The sequence below is a fragment of the Galeopterus variegatus genome, unplaced genomic scaffold (genome assembly GCF_000696425.1).
Source record: "Galeopterus variegatus unplaced genomic scaffold, G_variegatus-3.0.2 Scaffold8554, whole genome shotgun sequence".
Lineage (NCBI taxonomy): Eukaryota > Metazoa > Chordata > Mammalia > Dermoptera > Cynocephalidae > Galeopterus > Galeopterus variegatus.
In genome coordinates, this window is record NW_007734665.1 from 41,131 (window position 1) to 64,667 (window position 23,537).

Consider the following 23,537-nt stretch of genomic DNA (forward strand, 5'->3'; position numbering starts at 1 on the left):
TTTGTTTATTGATTCTACTTTAACTTCTCATTCATTTTTTCAACTACCCAATTACTGCTCTCACTCCTGTCCCTCTACTGGAAGTACCAAATCTCCTTTCTTATAGGTTAACTGGCAGCCTCCTTCTAATTACCGGATCCTGAAACAGGCGAACTAAAATGAGGACTGAGAATATCTCTGTAGTTCTTAACATTACCCCGTTTTTATTGAACCAATGAATGCCTTTAGCTTCTGGTAAACATTGTATATGTTGGCCTTATTTGGCTAATCATCATTTCTTGTATGTGCTACATACATTTATACCATTTTGCTTTTGCTTACGGTTCCTGACCTCCCCACCGTTTAGCCTCCAATCTTAACCTAAAACATTCTTCCCAATAGAATGACTACCTTTGTCGTCCTATTACTTAAAAACAAACAGAAAACTTACTGTTCTTTTAGATGTAGTTATATATGTGTTTGATAGGTTCTGAAATCCTCGAGGACAGTTATTATATCTAATTTGTTTTTGTAAATCTACCAATTGTTACATGAGAACATTATATAAATGTTGAATTAGGACAGGGAAAGAGTACTCATTTGCATTTTATATATAAGGGAATACACTTCAAAAATATGTGTAATTTGTTTCTGTGTTATCCATATTAAACCCATTTAAGCCTTATATGTAACATGAAAAATTTAGTCACTATTGTTAGACTAAGAAGATAGTTTGGATTCAAAATAGTGAGGATTTTAACATACAAACAATAGGGGAAAAATTAAGACCATTTCCATTTATTTTGCACTCAGACATGAAAATTGTTAAAAACTTCCATTAAATAGTCTTTTCTTTTGCTATAACTGTAAATCAGAATTCTTTGTATATTGTCAAGTAGTTTGTTTTGGTACTAGTTAAAGAAAGGAAGAATTTATAGATTTTAACTACTAGTTATTTTTTAAATGCTGTACATTATGAAAATAGGTTATATAGTGTTTTTCAGAGCTAAAAAATAAAATTAGAAGGTTCTGTCTAATCTCCTTTAGTAACCATAAATTGCATATATTCAAAAAAATTTTTCCTAATTCTTGAATGTCCTTGACGCTTTTCCTTTTCTTTCTTTAAAATATAGGATGACCATGAAAGCTGTGGTTCTAATTCTACCAACCGTAGTACTAATGAGAACACAAAACCATCAATAAAACCCAGGAGAATTCAACAGGCTGCTCCTACAGATCCTGATTTACCACCAGGTAACTTCTAAAGGGATTAATAAAGCCAAAATTTCAGTTTTTACTGATCATTGTTTTAGTCCTTGGTAGAATATACATTTTCATTCTTCTTTGGTGTCCTAAAACTTTTAGGCTGTATGTTGTGCATGTGCATTTGCTTTATGACTTCAGAACAGGTTGGGTCCAGAGACCTCACAAGTGGTTTTCATTCAAATTTTGATCCTTTTTTGCAATAGGTTGTTCTTGAGTTTCTTTCTTATAGCCTCTCTAAGCAAAAACTCATGATAGTCTTTTTGTTTCCCTTGCATCTTGATAGAGGAAAGACACTAGGATTGTTCTGAGTTTCTGGAAGCTCTAAAATTCACTAATGGAATCACAGAATTTTGTATTTGGAAAATATCTTATATATCATCTTATTTCCTGAAGTTTTTATTTACTTTGGACAGTAGTGGCTTGCAAAGTACAGTTCCTTGGTAAATATTTAGTGAAGGAAAAAAAATGATTACATGTCAGCTCTGTGGCCAAGATGCATTGCTGCCTTTTTACAGATAGTTGTTTATCAGTCATTTCTTTTTGATTTTATCAGTCACTTTCTTGTGAGGTATGTTGGATATTAGTGTATACTTGTCTTCTGTGCCAAACGTTTGTAGGCTTTCTGCTGGTTTTAACCTAGTTAGTTTTGACAGTCTTCTGGCACTATCTACTTATAAGAGGCTGGGATTAGGTATACCATTTCATAGCTCCCCTTTCCTTCAAATATATGTTCTAGGTTATACTTGAATTGAATATTGTTAACTAGTGCTATAGTGATGTTAGTGCTGATGCTTTGTATTCTTCAGAACTCTATCTAACAGGTCTTGGTAATCTGTCTGGCTTTTGGATAAATTAATTGCTACAAGCTGGAGACAGTGTTAGAAGAAGATATTTTACTTCTAAATCTGTCCATTTCTGCTTAGGGTAGTATCCCAGAACTTTAAAAATATTTTCTTACTAATTAACTCCTTGGTAAAAATCCAAGGGAATTAAGTTAAACTGTTATTTATTACATGGGTAATCCTTTTACCCCTCTTCTATTTTGGATTCCTATACTGGCCAGCTGCCAAAAAAAAAAAAAAGATACTCTTTTACCCCTCCAAATTTCTGACTACATGTTCCCTGAGAACTTTATACCAGCTCATGATATAGAAGCATTGCACGCACTCTGTCTCTGTCTCTTTTTCCCCATTAATGTCCTGGCAAAGAATTAGTTTTAGGTTTAATTGTTGACTCTTGTTACATATTTTGTTTCTTCTAAGAAAGAACTTGTTCAAGCACAATTTACAGCTATCGTCAATTGCTGATTTTATGGATAGAAACCTTCTGTGGGGCTAGCCTGCATGTACTCAAAACAGGTCACAAACTTTTAATGATTCTTTAGGTATTAGAATTTACACTGATATTCAGAATTGGGAGAATTGGCCTATTTTTAGTGGCATAAAAACATCAACATAACATGAAATTTCCTATTTTTAGTGGCATTTAAAAGAATTTGTGTTCTACCTGAACTACTTGAGGTAGACTTTAGATTACCCCGTGCTTTTCTACCTTACCTAGCAGGAGGATTCATATCTTTTATGAAGACATAAATCACAGTTAAGGAGTTGGTTTAAGAAGTAACTGAAGCTGTTGACCAATTCCTGAGAGGCAGAGTAGCTAAATTTAATTTTGCCAAAGGAAAAAAAAGATAATTTGAGAATCTAGTTGGATAATGGTAAATCATTTTATTTAAAGGTTAACTCGTACGGTTTTTTGAGGACTCATTCTGGCAACCTCATCCTGCCTGGGAATCATATTAAGGTTCTTTTATTTTAGAGATTCATTCCTGTTTTCAAAATTTTCAAGGGTACGATTATTTCTTCCAGAAGCCCCGTGAATAGAATTTTGGAGTTTGAGCATTTATATAAATCCAGAGATGAGTTTTGAGAAAAGTTTTGGTGTTGCCAGTAGAAACAAAATCATTTGTTTCGTTTCTGTGAAGAACAGGTGGCTCTCTAATAGGAAAAGTATACAAGTCGATATATTTAACATCCTCTTTGCAATTTTTATTCTTGGTATCTAGAATAGTCTTTTTCAGAGTGTGGATCCTGACCAATTAGAACATTATTAAAGCAATTTTAATGGGTCATGGCAAGCATTTAAAAAATAAATGACATAGAATAGAAAACCACATAGCATATTGTCATGTAAAAGTTGGTAACATTTCAAGAAATTTGTGTTTATGTGTGTGCTTGTGCTGGGTTATGAGGTAATATTTCTTACTGGGGGAAGGTCAAAAGAGTTTGAATCTGACCACTTTGAAGTATACACATTTTCTTTTATTTAATGATATATTAGCTATCAGCCATGAACTTCAATTACTGCTTAATGGTAATAGTTTTGAATTGTGGGTTGAGCATATCCTGTTGATATGCTGATAAGTACTACTTAGAGAGTTTAAGGATGTGTTATTTATTTATTTCTTTATTCATGCTTTCCTCAATAATTTCTGGACTTTATCTCAGTGTAAGTTGAGACTGCTTCTAAGCTTGATACCTGGATTATTCAGTTCTATACTTTCTAAGTTATGTAGCCTTTGACTTTTATTGTTAAGATACTATAAGAAGCAGCAATTTGTGATATGCTTCTGCATCTTTACAAAAATGGCTTTAAAGGACATTGTTCTTTAATTTTTTCAGTGTCTCCTAATTAAAGGGTATGTTTTATCTTAATAGTTACTCATTTAAAAAAAATTCCCTACTTTTCTTGCCTGCTAGAAAGCTCAGAGACAAATTTTGTGTGCCGTTGCATAGCTTCCTGTTTCTTTCCTTTCTTCTCCTTACCCTTTTATTCAGAATATGTGTATATATGTATATGTATGTATACACTACAACACACACACACACACACACACACACACACACACACACACACACACACTTTAATGGAAATGTTTAGGATGTACTTAAATTAAAGACTTTGCCCACTGGGTTAGAAGGTGTGATTTAGTCATCTTTGGTCTTCATCATCTAGTACAGGGGCTAGCAAGCATTTTCTGTGAAGGGCCAGTTAGTAAATATTTTAAGCTTTGCAAGCCATGTTTTCTGTTATAACTATGTCATCTGATGTAGCACAAACCTAGCCATAGACGGATTAATAAACTAATGAACATGGCTGTATTCAAATAAAACTTTATTTACAAAACCAGATGGCACAGGCCTTCTTTTGGTGGCCCCTGATCTAATACAATGTCTGGTTCATAATACGCATTTATGTGTTCACTAAGCTGTACAACATCACACAGTATTTTCCTCAGGTTTACATAGTCAGATTCATAGAGTCACTGAGATTTGGAATAAGAAGTTATCTGAGATTTTCTGGTTTGTCAGTCTTTTTTAGGTCATGGATCCTTGAAAATCTGTGGAAAAATTGTAGACCCACATATGCAGATTCAAAATTTGCATATAACTTTAGGGTATTCACATACAGGCTGAAGTCCATCCATAGGTCCCAGCTTAAGCCTCTGATCTGGCCCATATTTTGTGAATGAGAAAGTAGAAACATTTTTCTGTTTTCTATAGAAAATGTCATGTATGAAATAGAGGACTATGTGTGTGTGTGTGTGTGTGTGTGTGTGTGTATGTGTGTATGTGCCTAAATGCTTGCCATCTTGGGCTTTTAGGGATTGGTTTTATAAAAATCTCCTGAATAGAGCTTTATCATTGGAGGATATCTCAGATAATTTGATAATATTGTAATATATCAACTATTCAAGAACCATAGTCGAAAATGTCAGTATATTGTTACAGAAAATAGTGCAAACATTTTCTTTCAATTTGCCTATTGGGTACAAAAATTTAAAGCTGTTCCTTTCTGGGATATCTAAGAGTAGAGAAGACAATGTTGCAAATGATTTTAAAAAATGCATAACTTATTTCATATTTTCTATTTTTATGTTTTACCATTTTAATGGTTTTATTGTTTTAACATCTATTTCAGTTTTTTGGTAGAACTTAAAAATATTTTTTTTAATAACAGTGACAAACTGTGTAAGTTAGGGTAATGTTAACTGGTAGACATGTTAACCTCGTAATTTCAGTGGCTTAACAAAACAGAAGTGTTATTTTGGTTTTTATGTACCAGTTCATAGACGGTGCTGTACCAGAAACTCAGACTACTTAAACCTTGAAGCTCTGGTATCCTCTAGATCAGAGTTTGGATTCTGCTGCTTTCAGCTCTTCTGTGAGGAAAGAATCTGGAGAAGACTGTGTACTTCTTAATAGCCCCAGGCTGGAAGTGATACATACTCTTTTGCTTAAATTTCATTGAGGAAAACTGTTTTCAGGGACATTATGTATGACTTGGAAGCCATCCAGGTGTTCTTTCTCATTAATTTATCTCCATTTTTAAATAGATTATGCTTCAAGCTATTGTTTTCTTAATCTTCAAGGTATCTGATATTTCCATTTTGTTTATTACAGGAAAGATGATAATTAAAGAGCCTTTATTTCATTTTAATTAGATTGAATTTCAAAATGTTGCTTAGCAGAGGCAGGCTGTTCAGTTTCCTAAATCTGTATTGCTGTGTGAGTGAGAATATGCTAGAGCAGCTCATTAAAGTCTATCTTTGCCCTAAAATAATTAACTATTTAGTATAGAAGACTTTGTAAATTACCAACCCTTGTGCAAAGCCAAAGTAGGAGGAGGAGTTCTCACAAAGCACAGATAATATATATTTTGGGCACTAACAAGGAAGGAGTTATGTTCAGGTGTGTTTGGCTATCAAAACACACATATAAAACAAAGAAGCAAGAATGATTGTAAATGAAAGGAAAGTAAATGACATAACAGACAAATATTATCCGAAAATAAGTTTGTACTTTTAGTATAAAAATGAGGCAAAAGAAAACTAAAGGCAAAAAGCATTAATGGAGATACGTAATAGAGATACTAAATTATAATAAAAGGTACAGTTCTACACATAATATACAATGATTTGTATGCACCCAACAACCTAGCCTTGAAATGTGGTAGATCACACAGAAAAACAAAGCCCCAAATTGGATCTTTGAATTTCATATTTACCAAGATTGTTTTACAATACATGTAAAACTCTTCACCCAGCAGATAAGACAGTGTACATTCTTTTGAAGCATATATTGAATATCTACAGACATTGACAAAGTCGTGGTCAAAAAGGAAGTTTTAGCAAATTTCAAAGAATCACTACCATATATATTATCCTCTCTGACCACAGTGCAATTAAATTAGAATGTAATTTTTTATATGTTTGAATTTACATCCACCATTTTATTTTTGGCTTTATCTTTGTAAGCTCTGATTTTCATTCCTGTTTTCCCTCTCATGCCTACTATTTACTTTTGAGTCCCAAAGTAGCTGCTCCATACTTTCTCTCCAGGTTTTATTGCTGCATTCCCTGGGAAAGATAGGGTGGAGTGCTTTCTTTATTTCACCCAGAACTGGAACATGTTAACATTTTGGTGTACCATCTTTTAGACTCTTTATGGTACACACACACTTTCTTTTGTAACCTGGATTTTTTATTTAATGTTGTTCCAGAAACCTGTTTTCTAGGTCATAGTAGTTTTTGCAATGTTATTCTAATCACTGGCATGTATTCCATTGTATAACTATTCCACAGTTTGTTCAACCAATCCCTTTTTGTTTGATGATCAGGTTGTCATTTTCAGTTTTGTAAAATGCTTTAAAAAACACACTGGTAGGTAAATCTCTGCATGCACCTCTATTTCTTTAGGAGAAATTCTTACCAATTTATAGAATCAAAATTTATGAGTAATTTAAAGATTTTTGGCATGTGTGGCCAAATTACTCTGTGAAAAGTATGTAACAATACTTTCTTCCAAGTACATCTTTGGTCCTATGCTGATTTTTATTATTAAAAAACATTTTTTTGAAACTTTTATAGATGGAAAATGCTATCTCATATATTACATTGCGAATTGGGATTGCCATTTTTACCATTTTATTTTCTTTTTATCACTTTGTTGTGTAGGAAAGCTAATATATTCTGTTAGCTGATCAGTATTCAGCATCTTTCAGTTGCTTCTTTTGGATTTTCTTTCTTTTTTTTTTAAAAGATGACCGGTAAGGGGATCTTAACCCTTGACTTGGTGTTGTCAGCACCACGCTCACTCAGTGAGCAAACTGGCCATCCCTATATGGGATCCGAACCCGTGGCCTTGGTGTTATCAGCACCGCACTCTCCCGAGTGAGCCACAGGCCGGCCCCCTGGATTTTCTATATAAAAATACTGTCATCTTTGTGAAATGATGATTTTATGTCCTCCTTACCAGTACTATACTTATTTCTCTCTTTTCTCCTCTTTTAGTTGTCTAGAACTTCTGTGACCATCTTACATAATAATGCTGATAGTATCCTCAATGCACAGCTATTTTCCTTAGCTCCTGCAGTAGTTGACCTAAATTGTTGTCTGGTTATCAAATCTGATGAATTCTTTAAAATATTGTGTTTTTTTTTTTTGTTTTTTGTCTTTTTTCGTGACCGGCAATGGATCGCAACCCTCAGTGTCGCACCTGTACCGGACCGGGACCGGCAACAGGATCGCAACCCTCGGTGTTGCCCCTGCTCCTCGCTCAGCCAGTGAGCGGCCGGTCTGTATGTGGGATCTGAACCCTCGGCGGGAGCGCCACTGCGCTTCCCAAGCGGCGCACTGTAGCAGTGCGCCACCGGGCCGGCCCCCAAAATATTGTGTTTTATTGGAGCTATCTACAGCACTGATGGTAGATTCCTTATTTCTTTCCTTTTTTTTTTTTTTTTTTTTTTGTCCTTTTTGTGACCAGTAAGGGGATCGCAACCCTTGGCGTGGTGTTGTCCGCACCGCGCTCAGCCAGTGAGCTCACCGGCCACTCCCATATAGGATCCGAACCCGCGGCGGGAGCGTCGCTGCGCTCCCAGCGCTGCACTCTCCCGAGTGCGCAACAGGGTCGGCCCATTTTTTTCCTTTTAAAAAGTTTTTATTTTGAAACAATTTCAGTCTTCCAAAAAAGGCAAGAATATAATAAATAACTTATTTTCCCTTTAAGTTAGAGTTGCCCGTATGATGCTACATAACCCTGAATAAATTTAACACCAAAAACTTGACTAAGATGTTTTGAGGTACTACAACCAAATCATCAACCGTGGAATTTCTCATTGTGAGGAATGTGGTTTCCCAGTGACTACATCAGGATGAATCAATTGCAGATGATGTCTCTTTGTAACCAAAATTATTTTATGTATGCCATTTAATTTAAGACTATTAGAGAAATAAATAAGATACAGTTTTTCCTCTAGGATTTCAAAGTTTATCAGAGAAAATAAGTATACATATACATAAATGACAGTAGTAACATAAGCCCAAGAAAAGTGGTAGAGACAGTTGTTGTTGGTGTTGATGTGTACAGTGAGGGACACTGGAGAAGAGGATTTAGGGGAGGAGACAATTATATTGGGCCTGAACAAGAAGGGAGAATGGATAAGAAGTATTCTAAACAAGGAAAAACTTGAGCAAAGTCAGTAGATAATTTACAGTGTTTTCGTTTGGTCTTGTGGACTTAGATGTATGTGTTTAGAGGAATGGGGTTTGTGGGTAGGAGTCAGGTGGATAGTAAGAATTTCTGGAAAGGTTAACTAGTAACAGGCTGTTTTAGAGCCATCTAAAATTACATCCTGTAGATTTTCATTCCCAGGGTGACCTTCCATTTTCAGATGCCTGTGGGGTAGACCTGAATTATTATTATGTTATTTTAAGGGATGTCTTCCCAGGGAAGTCTCTAAATATGGAATGATGAGAGCTGTTAGATCTGTTTGACACTATCCTGTAGCTTGCTTAGAACCAAGATATTATGAAGGATTATAGAGATGGTTTATCATTTATTCCATTGATAAGTCCCTATTACTTACTTTGCATTTTTAATGAAGAAACATAAATGGTCTTGTACAGAAGTAGTTCTTTTTAAATATTTGATTCTTTTACTTTGGTGAATTGGCTTATCTCAATTTGTATATCAGTTTTATAAGGATAAACTGAGGGAAAATGTTTAAAAATAGACGAAAAATTCATCAGTAGTGTTCTATCAGTTAAAATACGTATTATGCTTCTGTTACTTTGCATTATACATTTTATTTAGTGCTGTCTTTTATCTTGTTTGGAAGAATATAAAAACTCATGAACTCAAGTGATTTTAATGAGTTCTGTATTGATGACAGGTTTTTGAGAAATAGGAACCAACATTAGTCATGTTTGACTTAGAAACATTTATTTTTAACATCTGTGTTGAGTAGTAATAACATGAAGGAGTAATGTACATTCTAAACTTGAATATTTTGATACTTGAGAATTATTTTAGCATCTATGCTCATAAAAGAGTATTCATTACTTTAAATCTATTCATTTTTGTATGTTAATTTTATAGCATATGATAATTGGCACTCCAAAAGCTGCTAATAGTTTCTCCATATAGGAGAAAACTTTGAACCTAAGTCATATTATGTTTCTTTCCTGTTTGCATCACTGGGGATGAATGAAGGAGTTGGTTTTTGCAAACATGTTATGGTTGAATAGATTTAAATGAGCTTTCTCCCAGCAGGCTTTAGTGTAGGTGTTAACAATGTCAGTTGCTGACAGAAGTTGATTCTGTTTTGTCAAGCAAAGTTCTGGTTTAAAGAATACAAGCATATGTTCGTTTAATGAAATAACTAAATTTTTAATTACTATTTAAATAGATTTTTTTAAAATAGTGGAATTTGTATTACCTTTCAAATAGATTTTTATAGTGGAAAAGTTTTTGTATCTTTTTCTCCTGTCTTTTTTAAAAATGCTGTTTATATTTAATTAGTTTTATTTATATTTTTAAATTTCTCAATAATGTATCTGTGTATACACTTATGTGAAAGACTTATAAGATTGTGAAGTATTCCACAGTAGCATGAAATTGAAATTTTTGGAGATTCTTTTTTTTCCATCGCTTGTTTGGAATGTTCACTATTTACTTTTTTTTGTTTTGAGTTAGTTTTTAAAAATCATTTTTTCAGTTTGTCTTTTTTATTTCCCTGTGTTGTCATTCTACTTTTATTCAATGTGTTTCCTTCCATACATTAGCTTTTGTTGTTTTCTATATCATCTTCATTGCATTCTTTTTAAAATCTTTCTTAACTCTTCCTGTCTACATTTTCTTTTTCATTCATATTCTGTCCTCTACTCTGCTTAAAATTGTGTATTAGTAAGTGAATATACTTCAGTCCATCATGATGGTCTTGCTTCTCCTATCTTTGTTTCCCCAGGCATAACTTTTGAATATTTTTATGGCCAAAGTAGGAAGAGATGATGGTAGCTAGTTCAAAAAGCTTAAAGAAGCTCATTTTCTAATATATTGTATAATATACAATACAGTAGTATTGTTTCATTTTGGAAAATGTTTATAAAATAAGCAGAAATCAGGCAAAGTGCTTATAATATAGGATAATCATTATATGGGATCTAGTATTATGTTACTAAAAAGGTATGGTCTCTGTGATTTGTCTTAGTTATAGAATTTCTTGATAATGAGTTTTGTTGGGCTGTATTTGTTACTTATTGGCTCTGGCAAGCCTTTTAACCTATCTCGACTTTAGTTTTCTATTGGCAAACTATGCTAAATCCCACATTTCACATACTTTCAGTTAAATAATTTAATAAATAATTATTTATTGATACACTTGTGGCTAATTGAATCCTTTTTTCTTCTGTTTTATAGGTTATGTGCAGAGTCTGATTAGACGAGTTGTAAATAATGTAAATATTGTTATAAATAATCTCATACTAAAATATGTTGAAGATGATATTGTTCTTTCAGTCAACATCACTTCTGCAGAATGCTATACAGTAGGTGAATTATGGGATCGTGCATTCATGGATATTTCTGGTGAGTAAATGTCAAAAATAGTGTATATTTTTCCATAATTGAAACGGTTGCCTTGATTCTCAGCCTTTGTTGGGCCACCTGGCTCTCTGATAAAACTAATGAAAGTTTTATGACTCCAGCCTGGGAAAATATGCACATGTACAAAAGTTAGCATGTAATTAGAGGAGGTTAATAAACCCCCAGATTAAGAAACCCCAGACTTGTTTCTTAATATTCTTAATTTTTATTCTTTTTTTACCTATCACATGCTTGCTTCAAATGTGATGTGTAATATTTTGAAGTACCATGGGTTGTAGCAATAAAAATTAAATAATATATAGAATTTGAATTTTTAATGGTTTTGAGGCAGAAAGGGAGCATGTTGCTTTTAAAGTAGCTTGGTAATGGCAAACAATATATCTGATTGATTTATGTTTTAGGCTTGTATATGCCAGAGCATATTTTGAATTTTTTGATTATCTTGAAGCCTCTTTTTAGTTTTTATTTGCTGCATTTTTCTGCTTATCTTTAAAGAACCACTAAACAGTAATATAATTTTAATAACTACCATTTATTTATTACTATTTTACTTATGTTTTATGTGGTAGGCACTGCTTCTTAAATTTTGTCAGGAGAGATATTAAATAAGTCATAATATTTGTTGGTACATTTTCTTATAGTGTAAGGAATGAGTATTTTTGGAAAATACAGTAAAGGGACTATTGTGAGCACCTTTCATGTGTTACTTGCCATGCTATGTATTTGTTAAAAGTGCTGGCACTGATTTTGAATCCTCGCTCTCCAACTTAGTAGATATATGACCTTGGTTGAGTTACTTTACCTCTTTATTTCTTAGCTTCCTCATTTGTAAAACAGGGATAAAATGGGACCTCACTTATCGAATATATTTTATTATTTTATTAAATAAGTTAATGCACTGAAAGGACTTGTAAAACTGTCCTGTTCATAGTGCACAGAAAATAAGCTCCTGCTATTATTATTAACATTCATTTTCTCTAATTCTTACAATAACTCCATAAAATGATATTTTTATTTTCATTCATTTAGTCATATATTCATTTATTCATCATAAGTCCCAGTTAAAGGGTTAAAGCAAAGTGAAATTGAGTCTCAAATGTACATAACTTGCCTAGTTAAAGCATACAACTGGGAACTAGCAGAACTGGAATACAGTTTGATTTTTGTGTGTTTCCCAAACTTCAGTCTTCACATTTTAAAAATGGAGAGCAATCCTGATCTCACAGTTTTGTAGCAAGGCATAAATAAGAGTGTATGCAAAGGCCCAAGCATCATTTCTTATACATCATTAATGCCTCCCCTCATCCTTTGTGGAAGGAAATATTTGTCAAAAAGGCCAGGAGAATAAGCTATGGAAAATAAAAAGAAAACAAATAGAACTGGGATAATGCAGGATTGAATGAACAAGTTGATATTTTAGGTGAAGAAATTTCATTTTTAGTTTTAATATAGAAGTAATGCACATATTACTTGGGAAATTGTTTATAGTGAATTAGAAGGAGTCCTGGATTGAGAGTTGGAGGATCTTGTTTGACCACTAATTTAGTGCAACTTTGGATGAGTCATTTGTAAAATGTGAATTGTCACTGCTGCTAATCTGCCAGTGATTTGTGAAAATTAAATATGATACTATATGAAAGCTCATGATGATGGTGGTGATAAAGACAGTAAAAATAGTATCTTCAATTTATTGAGTGCTTGTTAATTGCCAGGTCTGATTTTGTATCTTTTACGTTTAATCCTTTAACCCTCTGAGGTAGAGACTATTCTTTTCCCTTTTATTAATTTTCAATGCAACATATGATATTCACAAAGGAATTTATGTAACATATATTTGTTATAAAACAATATAAGCACCTCCTGTCTGAGTAACTAGAACATTAATAGTTTGTCCCAACCAATGTGCTTTTCCCTGTCCTATCCCCTTGCTTCCTCCTAGAGTTAACCATTGTTTTACATTTTATCATTCTCTTAGAAAAAGATCTGCTATAAAAAGGAGTGAAATACTGATACATGCCACAACATGGATGACTCTCAAAAGCATTATGCTAAATGAAAGGAGCCAGACACAGAAGGCCACATATTGTTAGATTCCATTTGTACGGATTATTCAGAATAGGCAAATCTGTATAAGGGTAGTTGAAAAAGTTTATGGAAGGATTTATATTATCTTTTGATTATATTTTTCCATGAACTTTTTGAAGTACCCTTGTATAGACAGACAATAAATTAGCGAGTAGTTAGGGATTAGGGGGAGCAATGAGCAGATTGTAGGGGTGATAGCTAAATGGCACGGAATTTCTTTTTGAGGTGATAAAAAAGTTCAAAACTTGATTGTGATGACTGTTGCACAGCTATGTGAATGTATTGAATCCCATTTGAGTTCCATTCTATTGTATACTTTAAATTTGTTAATTTTTTGTTACCTGAATTTTACCTCAATAAGTCTTATCAGGTATGAATTTCTACATAAATAATATACTTGGTTACACATGTTTTTGAGCTTTGTAAAAATAGTATTCTGTATGTTGTCTTTTGAGGTTTGCTGTTTTCAATTAATACTATGCTTTTAGTATTTTTTCGTATTGTTGAATATAATTGTAAATCACTCATTTCTTTTTCCTTTTTCTTTTTTTTTTGGTGGCTGGCCAGCATAGGGATCGAATGCTGGACCTTGGTGTTATTAGCACCACTCTCTAAACAACTTAGCTAGCTGGCCAGCCTCATAGATCACTCATTTCTACTAGGGAATAATATTTTACTGTTTAAATATGCCAAAACTTAATTATCTGTTCTCCCAGTGATGGGCATTTGGGTTGTTTCCAGATTTTTGCTATTACAAACAGTGCTATTATGAATCTTTTTGTACATATTTTTTGATGTATATGTATAAGTGTTTCTTTAGAATATATACTTGGGAGTACGTTTGTTAGGTGGGAGGATATACAAATGTTTCTATTTTCAAGATAATGCCAAATCATTTTCCAGAGTGCTTATTGGGTAGACATCATCATTATCCCTATTTTACAGGAAAAAATTGCACATTTCTGTAGTGAGTACTAGAACTAGAATTCATTCTGTAAGTTTTTAAAAGATACATAGTTGCTATTATATTTAGTGTTTAACAGAAAACATTTTTTTAATTAAAAAATTTTTTAAATTTATTTTTTAATTGAAACATAGTTGATTGTATCTGTGGTGTACAGAGTTGTATACCTGTGTGAAATATGTGATGCTCAAATCAGAATTCAAATCTCAACAATTCTCACTGAATAATAATTTTCTAGAATATCCTTGAAATGTGAAAGGTTTACATTCTTGCAGCATAATGGGTAAGAACATGCACTCTGCAGAACGGTTGTCAGAGTTTGAATTACAGCTGTGCTCTTTATAAACTGTCTAGCATTAGACAAGTTATTTATTCTTACTGTGCCTCAGTTTTCTCAGGTCCATGTAAATATTATTAGATAAGGGATATAAAAGACTTATAGTGTCTGAATAATAGCAAATACTCAGTAAATGATAATTATTATTGTCATGAAGAGAGGGAAGGAAACACCTAGATGATTTCTTAAGGTTGCTTTCATTTCTAGTCCTACTATTGTAATTTCTTAATTTGTGTACATGTATACAGTATTGATAAGTAAATCATAAATCATATATTCATATAATATTTAAAGTTGAAATAATATGGTAAGTTCATATGGTTTTTCAACTAACAGACAAATGTGAAATTTATCTGCTAGTGCAACTTTACTATTTTGACAAATAAGCATTTTCTTTAATTTTTACTTCTTAAAAACTTAACTCCAAAAAGAAAGAATAGAAAATTAAGAGGTTGAATTGGATAGATGTTGCCAGGGTATACTCAGAAATAGTGTCACCATGGAGTGGACCATAGTTTATTGTTTTGAAGAGTCCCATGGCCATAGTGCATGGGTAGCTGCTAACTTAAAATCACTGGGCAAGTGGATTTGGGCCTGATATTACTTAGAAATTGCTTATAAGTTAGGAATAAAATTAGTCATTTGCTAGAGTCATTTTGTTTCCTAGTTTGATAGTTTACCACCAATTGTTTTATTTTTGTTCCTTTGAAAATAAACTTTAGACTGCTCTTGGTTGTTTCTTCATTTTTTACTGGTATAGCAGTGCTGTCCACCAGAATTTTTTGGGATGACGGAAATATTTTTTATCTTCACTGTCCAGTACTGTAGTCACTAGCCACAGGTGGCTGTTGAGCACTTGAAATGTGACTAGTGCAACCAAGAACCTGAATTTATATTTTTATATAATTTTAATTAATTTAAATAACAACATATGGCTGGTGGCTACCTTATTGGACAGCACAGCTTTAGAGTTGCAATGAGTTTTATAGTGTGAAATACATAATAAATTAGTGACTATTGTTCAAAAAGTTATTTTAAAAATGGATTCTTAAAAATTTTATTTTATTATTATGTATTGCAGAAAAGAATTATAGAAAAATTTTTCATAAATTTTGTCCTCAATTTGTAGTTAGGTGTTATGCAAATTGGAGTAAGCTACTTAGGCCTTTGATTCTTCATACAGAAAATGGGGATAATTGTGTCTGTTTCATAAGTTCGTTGGAAGATTTAAATGAGAAGTTCTTTGCATAGGGTCTGGCATCGTGTATTAAGTGCTCCATGAATTGTACTTGCTGCTCTTTTTTTTTTTTGATTCCTGTTTGTCTAATAAATAATAGTTGCCTTTTTTCTTTCATTTTACTTTTTAGTTAAAATGTTTTTCTTTTCATTTTAGCGACTGATCTGGTGCTGAGAAAGGTTATCAATTTTTCTGACTGTACAGTTTGTCTTGATAAACGAAATGCCAGTGGTAAAATAGAATTTTACCAGGATCCTTTATTGTACAAATGTTCCTTCAGAACTCGTCTGCATTTTACATATGATAACCTAAATTCAAAGATGCCATCTGTTATTAAAGTAGGTATCTCTTTTTCTAGTAATTAGTTGCATGTATCTTTTTTGTTTATTGGTTCTTATGCATGCTAATTCTTATTAAAAAATCAAGAAGTTAACTGCATAAGCCTATATACTGCTTTTTTGTAAAGAAGTTTTGTTTATATTTATGATTTTTATGTTTATATTATTGTATTTATAACTCTTGGTATAATGTGTTCTAATAGAGATATTGTATGGAAACCTTTTTAGTTTATTCAGCTGTTTATTAGTGTTTCTCTCTTCAGGTAGGTAGAGGAGGTCATATAAAAAGGTATATTTATACCCACAGTGAACTGAATATCAGTAATCTATATTTCAGTCCTTGTAATTTATTTAGCATAATCTCATAACTATGGATATTTTCTTTTCTCTTTCTTAGATAACTTTATAAAGCTTGATAGGCTAACCTAATAGTTTATCGGTTCAAGAAGTTTTTAGCTTTTGATCTGTGGTTTCAAAATGTAATTAAAATCTTAGAGTATGGTAATTTTTTAGGACATATCTTATGATAAATGTGAAAGTTTGTTGTTCCCTAGGGTAGTAGTATATATTTTCAATGTGTATAGTTAGTCTTTAAGTGTAAATCTTAGCACCTGTTGTTATTTACCATTTTTCGGAAACTTATCTGTCTGTCAGTGTATCTTGGATAAAGAATTCACACAGTGACTTGTGATCTTGTTAACTAATGTGGAATAAATTTTTATTCTTGACTTTCTCTCCTCTGACAAAATTCTGTGATGGAAGGACTGGCCTGCCCTAAGTCTGAACACTGGTATTGACCACTTTGCCTGGTTGAGTATGGCTGTATAAAAATTAGTTTTTCTTTTTTTTTTTTTTTTGGCTGCAGGCCGGTACGGGGATATGAACCCTTGACCTTGGTGTACAAGGCTGTGCTCTAAACAACTGAGCTAACTGGCCTGCCCAGTTTTGTTCTTTTTGCATTATGTTTTATTAAAACATATAACACTTTCTATTTTATGTAGCCATGCCATACTTAAATTTGTATTTATGTCTAAAATCTTCTTGTTTTCCTTGGTAGTGCTTAGTCATCTGTGTTTTGCTTTTTTTTCCCCCACTGTGTATAATGCACATTGGTTTGTTCAAATTCTGTTACTTTTTCCTTCTATTTTTGAATTAGCTTCTTTGGCAAAGATAAGCATGGAAAAGTATTAACTCAATAGTATTGGTATCTCTGTCTCAGGGTAATGGGCTTACTTCTTTAGTCTTGGATCTGCTAGTAAAGTCAGATAATATGAAGATACATTCAAGATGTATTTTTTTTTTTTTTTGTCCTTTTTGAGACCGGCCGCACTGCGCTCAGCCAGTGAGCGCACCGGCCATCCCTATATAGGATCCGAACCCGCGGCGGGAGCGCTGCTGCACTCCCAGCACCGCACTCTCCTGAGTGCGCCACGGGCTCAGCCCATCAAGATGTATTTTGAAAGCAAGTAATGGATATATGTAAGCTTTACTATATAAGTTAATCTTATTCATCATTAGTGCAAATTTAATTGTCCATTCCAGGATGTGGCTAAATTAGAGGAAAGTAAAAATAAATGAAATTGAGGAAAAACTTAGTGTTGGCCTATTAATTTGTGTTCTCAAAATTGATTAGCCATGACATTTCATTGTAAAAAGTGCATTAACATAAATAAGGTTGTTGACATGTGGCTTTTTACTCTAGTAATCACCAAATATGAGACATCATTATGTTATGCTGAGCTGAAATTAATTTTTGAGTAGTTTATTAATATTATTATAATGTAAGATTTGCCATTTGGGGTTGGACCCATCATTCTTCCAACCTCCTACTCCTAGGAAATATATATTAAAAGGATGTTGTTGGGCTGGCCTGGTGGCTCACTCTGGAGAGTGCGGCTCTGGTACCACCTGAGGCCGTGGGTTCGGACCCTATATAGGGATGGCCAGAGCTCTCACTGGCCGAGTGTGGTGCGGACAACACTGTGCCGAGGGTTGCAATCCCCCTCCCGGTCAGGAAAAAAAAAAAAAAAAAGGATGTTGTTAACTTCATTGATCACCTCAAAAATGGGGGTTTTCCCAAAGTGTTCCAGATATCCTATTTTTTTAAGTCTTTCTTGTATGTTTGTTTAAATGGCTTTTGAATTTATTAATATTTTGGGTTGACTTTTCATAATTTTCTATCTTGTGTGTGAATAGAGATTATAACATTTATGAGTTACAGATCATCTAGGTACACAATTTATTTAACATTTCCCCTAGTTTTAGAAATTTACTTTGCAGTGTTTCAGAATAAAAGTTTGTGCATAAATCTTGGCCCACACCTCTGATTAATTCCGTAGGAAAGATTTCTTTTTTTTTTTTTTTTTGCTTTTTTGTCTTTTTTCGTGTCCGGCAACGGATTGCAACCCTCAGTGTTGCGCCCGTACCGGACCGGGACCGGCAACGGGATCGCAACCCTCGGTGTTGCTCCCACACCTCGCTCAGCCAGTGAGCGGGAACCGGTCTGTATGTGGGATCCGAACCCTCGGCGGGAGTGCCACCACGCTCCCAAGCGGCGCACTGTAGCAGTGCGCCACCAGGCCGGCCCAGGAAAGATTTCTATAATTGCAAATATCCTGTTAAACACTTTTAAGGCCTGTGGTCTGGATTGCAAAATTGTTTCTAGAAAGTTTTAACAAGGATATACTCCTGTGAACATTAAAGGGAGTACCTATATATTACATTCTTGCTGTCCTTAAATATGATCATATTAAAAAATTGCCAACTTGAGCAAAAAATATATGTATACATATAATTTAATTGACGTTTATTAGTGATGTTAGATTTTGAAAATATATTCACTGGCCATTTGTTCTTTGAATTATCCATTCAGGTTCATTGTCCATTTTTTCTATTGAGGATTAATCTTTTCTTTCTGATTTTAAAGATTTATATATATATATATATATATATACACATACATATATATATATATATATATATACACATACATATATACATATATATATATATATACTATTATACAGATATATTTAAAGGATAGATTCTTTATCATTGGGTTTGCTAAGAGTGCTTATCTGCTTATCACTGGTGCGATCAGTGCAGGACAATATTTAAGAGAATGTGACACAGAATCTCAAATTAAGAAAAGCTTAGGGGCCGGCCCGGTGGTGCACTGGAGAGTGCGCCGCTTGGGAGCGCAGTGGCGCTCCCGCCGAGGGTTCGGATCCCATGTGGAGACCAGTTCCCACTCACTGGCTAAGCGCGGTGCGGGCGCAACACCGAGGGTTGCGATTCCGTTGCTGGTCCCCAGTACGGGCGCGACACCGAGGGTTGCGATCCCATTACCGGTCAGTAAAAAAGACAAAAAGGAAAAAAAAAAAAAAAAGAAAAGCTTAGCAGGCCTGCATAATCCCCACCCCTGCCCCATTTTCTTGCCTCTTCATGGTTTATTCAGTGTATGATTTTTAGGTCAGTTCTAAGAAACTTGTGCTTGTGTTTAAAATATGGTATTTCACACCTTTCCTCTATACAACTTTCTTCAAATACAATTTTTTTGTGCTTTGAGCTCTAAAAATATGATGATTACCAGTACTTTTTTGTCTGTGTTTTATAGACACTCAAATACTAGTTAGTCAAAATAAACTTTCTAAGAGACTTGACTTTGTGCCTTAATTGGTTTTATTCCATGTTTTTATAACAGCAGGAAACCATTACACTGAAGCTGTGTTTATATTCCGTTGATGTCTCTTTCTTTAAGGAGAACTTTGATTGCTATATGTCCTACTTCCTAGTAATTAATCTTATTTCTTTCTTATAGTTGACTCATGTTATAAATTTTATGTCATTTTAAAATTTCTTATTTAAAACTTGTCTGAAAAACTTTCTTGAATGTATATTTCACTTGATTTTCCATATTTGGCAATAAAAATTTTATTATTTCCATACTTCTGTAGTTACAATGTTAGTTGTTTCCCCACTTAACATATGGTTTTATGATATATGTGTATTCTTTTAGGTTAAGAAAGCTGGAAAGAGCGATTAAAGTTCTACTAATATGATATCATGAAACTCTTATTATTCTTGGCTTTGACAGAAAATTTTCTGATTTTTGGGGGAGGGATTAGTATCATATTCTTAATGTTATAGAATAGGCATTTGGTTATATAACTTAATTTCCTTCTGTAATAGTTTTCTGGAAATTAAATGTGAATATATCTTCCTATTATTAATTCTACTTGCATTTACATCATTTGGTTTAATATATTGCAATCTAAAGTTTATTGATCATCATAGCAAATTTTAATTCCTAAGGTTTTAGAGTAAATGTTATTTTGGTTTAAATATTAGAAATGTTTGAGATGTTAGTATTTCTTTTATGATATTTCATTTTAAGGCTTTTAAAATTTCTCTACTTATAATGTACTGTTTTTAAACATGCTTTTGTTGATATTTTTATTTTTTCAAAATACAGATTCATACTTTAGTAGAGAGTTTGAAACTTTCTATCACAGATCAACAACTGCCTATGTTTATCCGTATAATGCAACTTGGGATTGCTCTTTACTATGGAGAAATAGGAAATTTTAAAGATGGAGAAACAGAGGATCCTGCCTGTCACAATAAAGATGTGTTAGGAAACATTACAGGTAAGTAATAACAATACCTTTATTTTAGACCTATTGTTCTTACAAAGTGTTTTCATCACTGGGAAGCTTTGAAAAATACATTAGATTGAGTTTTATAGTGTTCTAATGTGATGGTGGTGATTGTATTTTGATTGTTTGACACCAAGATTTTATCTACATGATAAATACTATTCTGACATTTTTCTTTATACTAAAAATAACTTTAATAATTTTAATAGGTATAAGTGTTCAGAATATACATTTTATAGAAGATAAAGTAGTGCAACCTTAAGACTTCCTAGTAAATTATAGTATTGGTAATTTTTCTGCAAAGCCTCAACAACAATTTAGTACTATTAATGAAATGTGTGTTTCATTGAAGGATACTTAGTGGGTTAATGCAGTTATTCAGTTCATTACAATTTAACTAAAGACTATTGTGTGCAAGCCATAATTGTTGGTAATGTGAGAAAACACAAAGATCAATGTGTTGTATTCCCTTCCCTTAAAGTCATAAGGTATAGTGGGGTGGACAGACATGTGATCAGTTAGTTAAGTCTGATATACAGTAGAATGGTAGGAAATTTGATAAATAAAAGTGTGAATGATCTGAAGTAGAAAGATGATGAAAGGAATGCTTGATTTTGACTTGGTATTGGGTCTGAGACTCGGGAAGAGTTTTAAGAAGATGATTAATTTCCACGGGTAGAGCCTTAGGAGAAGGGTGTTTGAAATTTAGGAACAAATAACCAATTAAAAAAATGGGCAAATAGACATTTCTCCAGAGAAGATAAACAAATGGCCAAAAAGCACATGAAAAGATACTCAATATCATTAGCCATGAAAGGAACACAATCAAAACCACAATGAAATACCGTTTCACAGCCACTAGGATGACTGTAATCAAAAAGACACATAATAAGTGTTGGTGAGGATGTGGAGAAATTGGAACGTGTATATGTTTCTTGTGGGAATGTAAAATGGTATAGCCACTTTGGAAAACAATCTGGCAAGAACGAAAACGTTGAACATAGAGTAAACATGTGACCTAGCAATTCCACCCCTAGATATATATCAAGAGAATTTATAACATATGTCTATATAAAAACTTGTATATTAATGTTCATGGCGGCATTATTTATAACAGCCAAAAACTGGAAACAACCCAGATGTTCATCAACTGATGAATGGAAAAGCAAATTATGGTATATCTATACATTGGAATATTATTCAGCCATACAAAGGAATGAAATACTGATATGGGGGTACTTCACAAAGTTCATGGAAAGATTCATATTATCTATTAACTCTGTTTTTCCACGAGCCTTTTGAAGTACTTTTGTACATGCTATAACATGGATGTACATTGAAAACACTATCTTAAGTGAAAACAGACAGTCAAAAAGGAACACATATTGTGTGATTTCATTTATATGTTATGTCCAGAATAGGCAATTCTGTAGAAGCAGAAAGTAGGTTAGTAACCAGTGGATTAGGGGGATGAAAGAATGACTGCAAATAGGTAGGTTTCTTTTTGGGGTGATGAAAATGTTCTAAAATTTGATGGTTGCACAAGTTGTGACTATGTTAAAAACCACTGACTTATCCTCCTTTAAAGGGTGAATTTTATGATATTTAAATTTTATTTCATTTGAAAAAGTATTATCTTAAAAAAATAGGGAACTTTAATAAGCATATATAGGTATAAAACATATCTTTATTTTACACTAGACAGTGAGTTTCTGTTAGCCAATGAACTTTTGAGACAGAAACAATGTCTGACACCTAGCACAAAACCTAGCATGTAAAAGGTGCTTAGTTCATTTTTTTTTATAACATGACAAATTTCAAATGTATAGAAAAGTTGAAAGAGTTATGCAGTGGACACTCACATATTTACCATCTAGGTTCTATAATATTTTGTTCATTTGCTTTATCACATATCTGTCCATCAAACATCCCTCTTGTTTATCAATGCACCAATGTTTTTGATGCCTTTCAAAGTAACTTACAGACATTAGTACACTTTACCTCTAGGCTTCAGGTGCATATTGTTATCTAGAGTTCACATTTTAATTAACTGGTCTTTTTTTTTTTTTGGAGGTTAAATTTACAGTTAAATGTATAAATCTTAAGTATACTATTCAACAAATTTTGAGAAATTCATATACTTTTGTGATAACAAAACACTTATCAAGATATAGGTCATTAACATCTCAAGAAGTTCTTTTTGCCCCTTTCCAGACATTCCCCTCATCCCTACCTGCCTGCCTTCACTTAGAAAAACACTGTTCTGGGGCCGGCCTGGTGGCGCACTGGGGAGTGCGCCGCTTGGGAGCGTGGCGGCGCTCCCGCCGAGGGTTCGGATCCCATGTGGAGACCGGTTCCCGCTCACTGGCTGAGCATGGTGCGGGCGCAACACCAAGGGTTGCGATCCCGTTGCCGGTCCCCGGTACGGGCGCGACACCGAGGGTTGCGATCCCGTTACCAGTCAGTAAAAAAGACAAAAAGGGGAAAAAAAAAAAAAAAAAAAAAAGAAAAACACTGTTCTGAATTTTTTTTAAAACCATAAGTTTGCTGATTCTAGAATTTCATATAGATGGAATCATAGGGTATATGTAGTCTCTTGTGAAAGTCTTTTTTCATTAAGCATAGTATTTTTGGGATTCATCTACATTGTTGCATAAATCAGTTGTTCTTTTGTTAGGTACGTTGTGTACATACCACATGAATACACTATAATATATTTAGCCGTTTGC

At 33.3% G+C, this 23,537-nt stretch overlaps 1 protein-coding gene across 1 annotated transcript in view; it reads left to right on the forward strand.

Annotated features, from left to right (window-relative positions):
- The window catches only part of LOC103608553 (vacuolar protein sorting-associated protein 13B-like), a 63,129-nt gene that overhangs the window by 34,365 nt on the left and 5,227 nt on the right, over positions 1–23,537 (forward strand). The window contains 4 exon segments of the mRNA XM_008592975.1: positions 1,113–1,233; positions 11,004–11,171; positions 15,969–16,150; positions 20,625–20,799. Coding sequence (XP_008591197.1) covers positions 1,113–1,233; positions 11,004–11,171; positions 15,969–16,150; positions 20,625–20,799 — 646 coding nt within the window.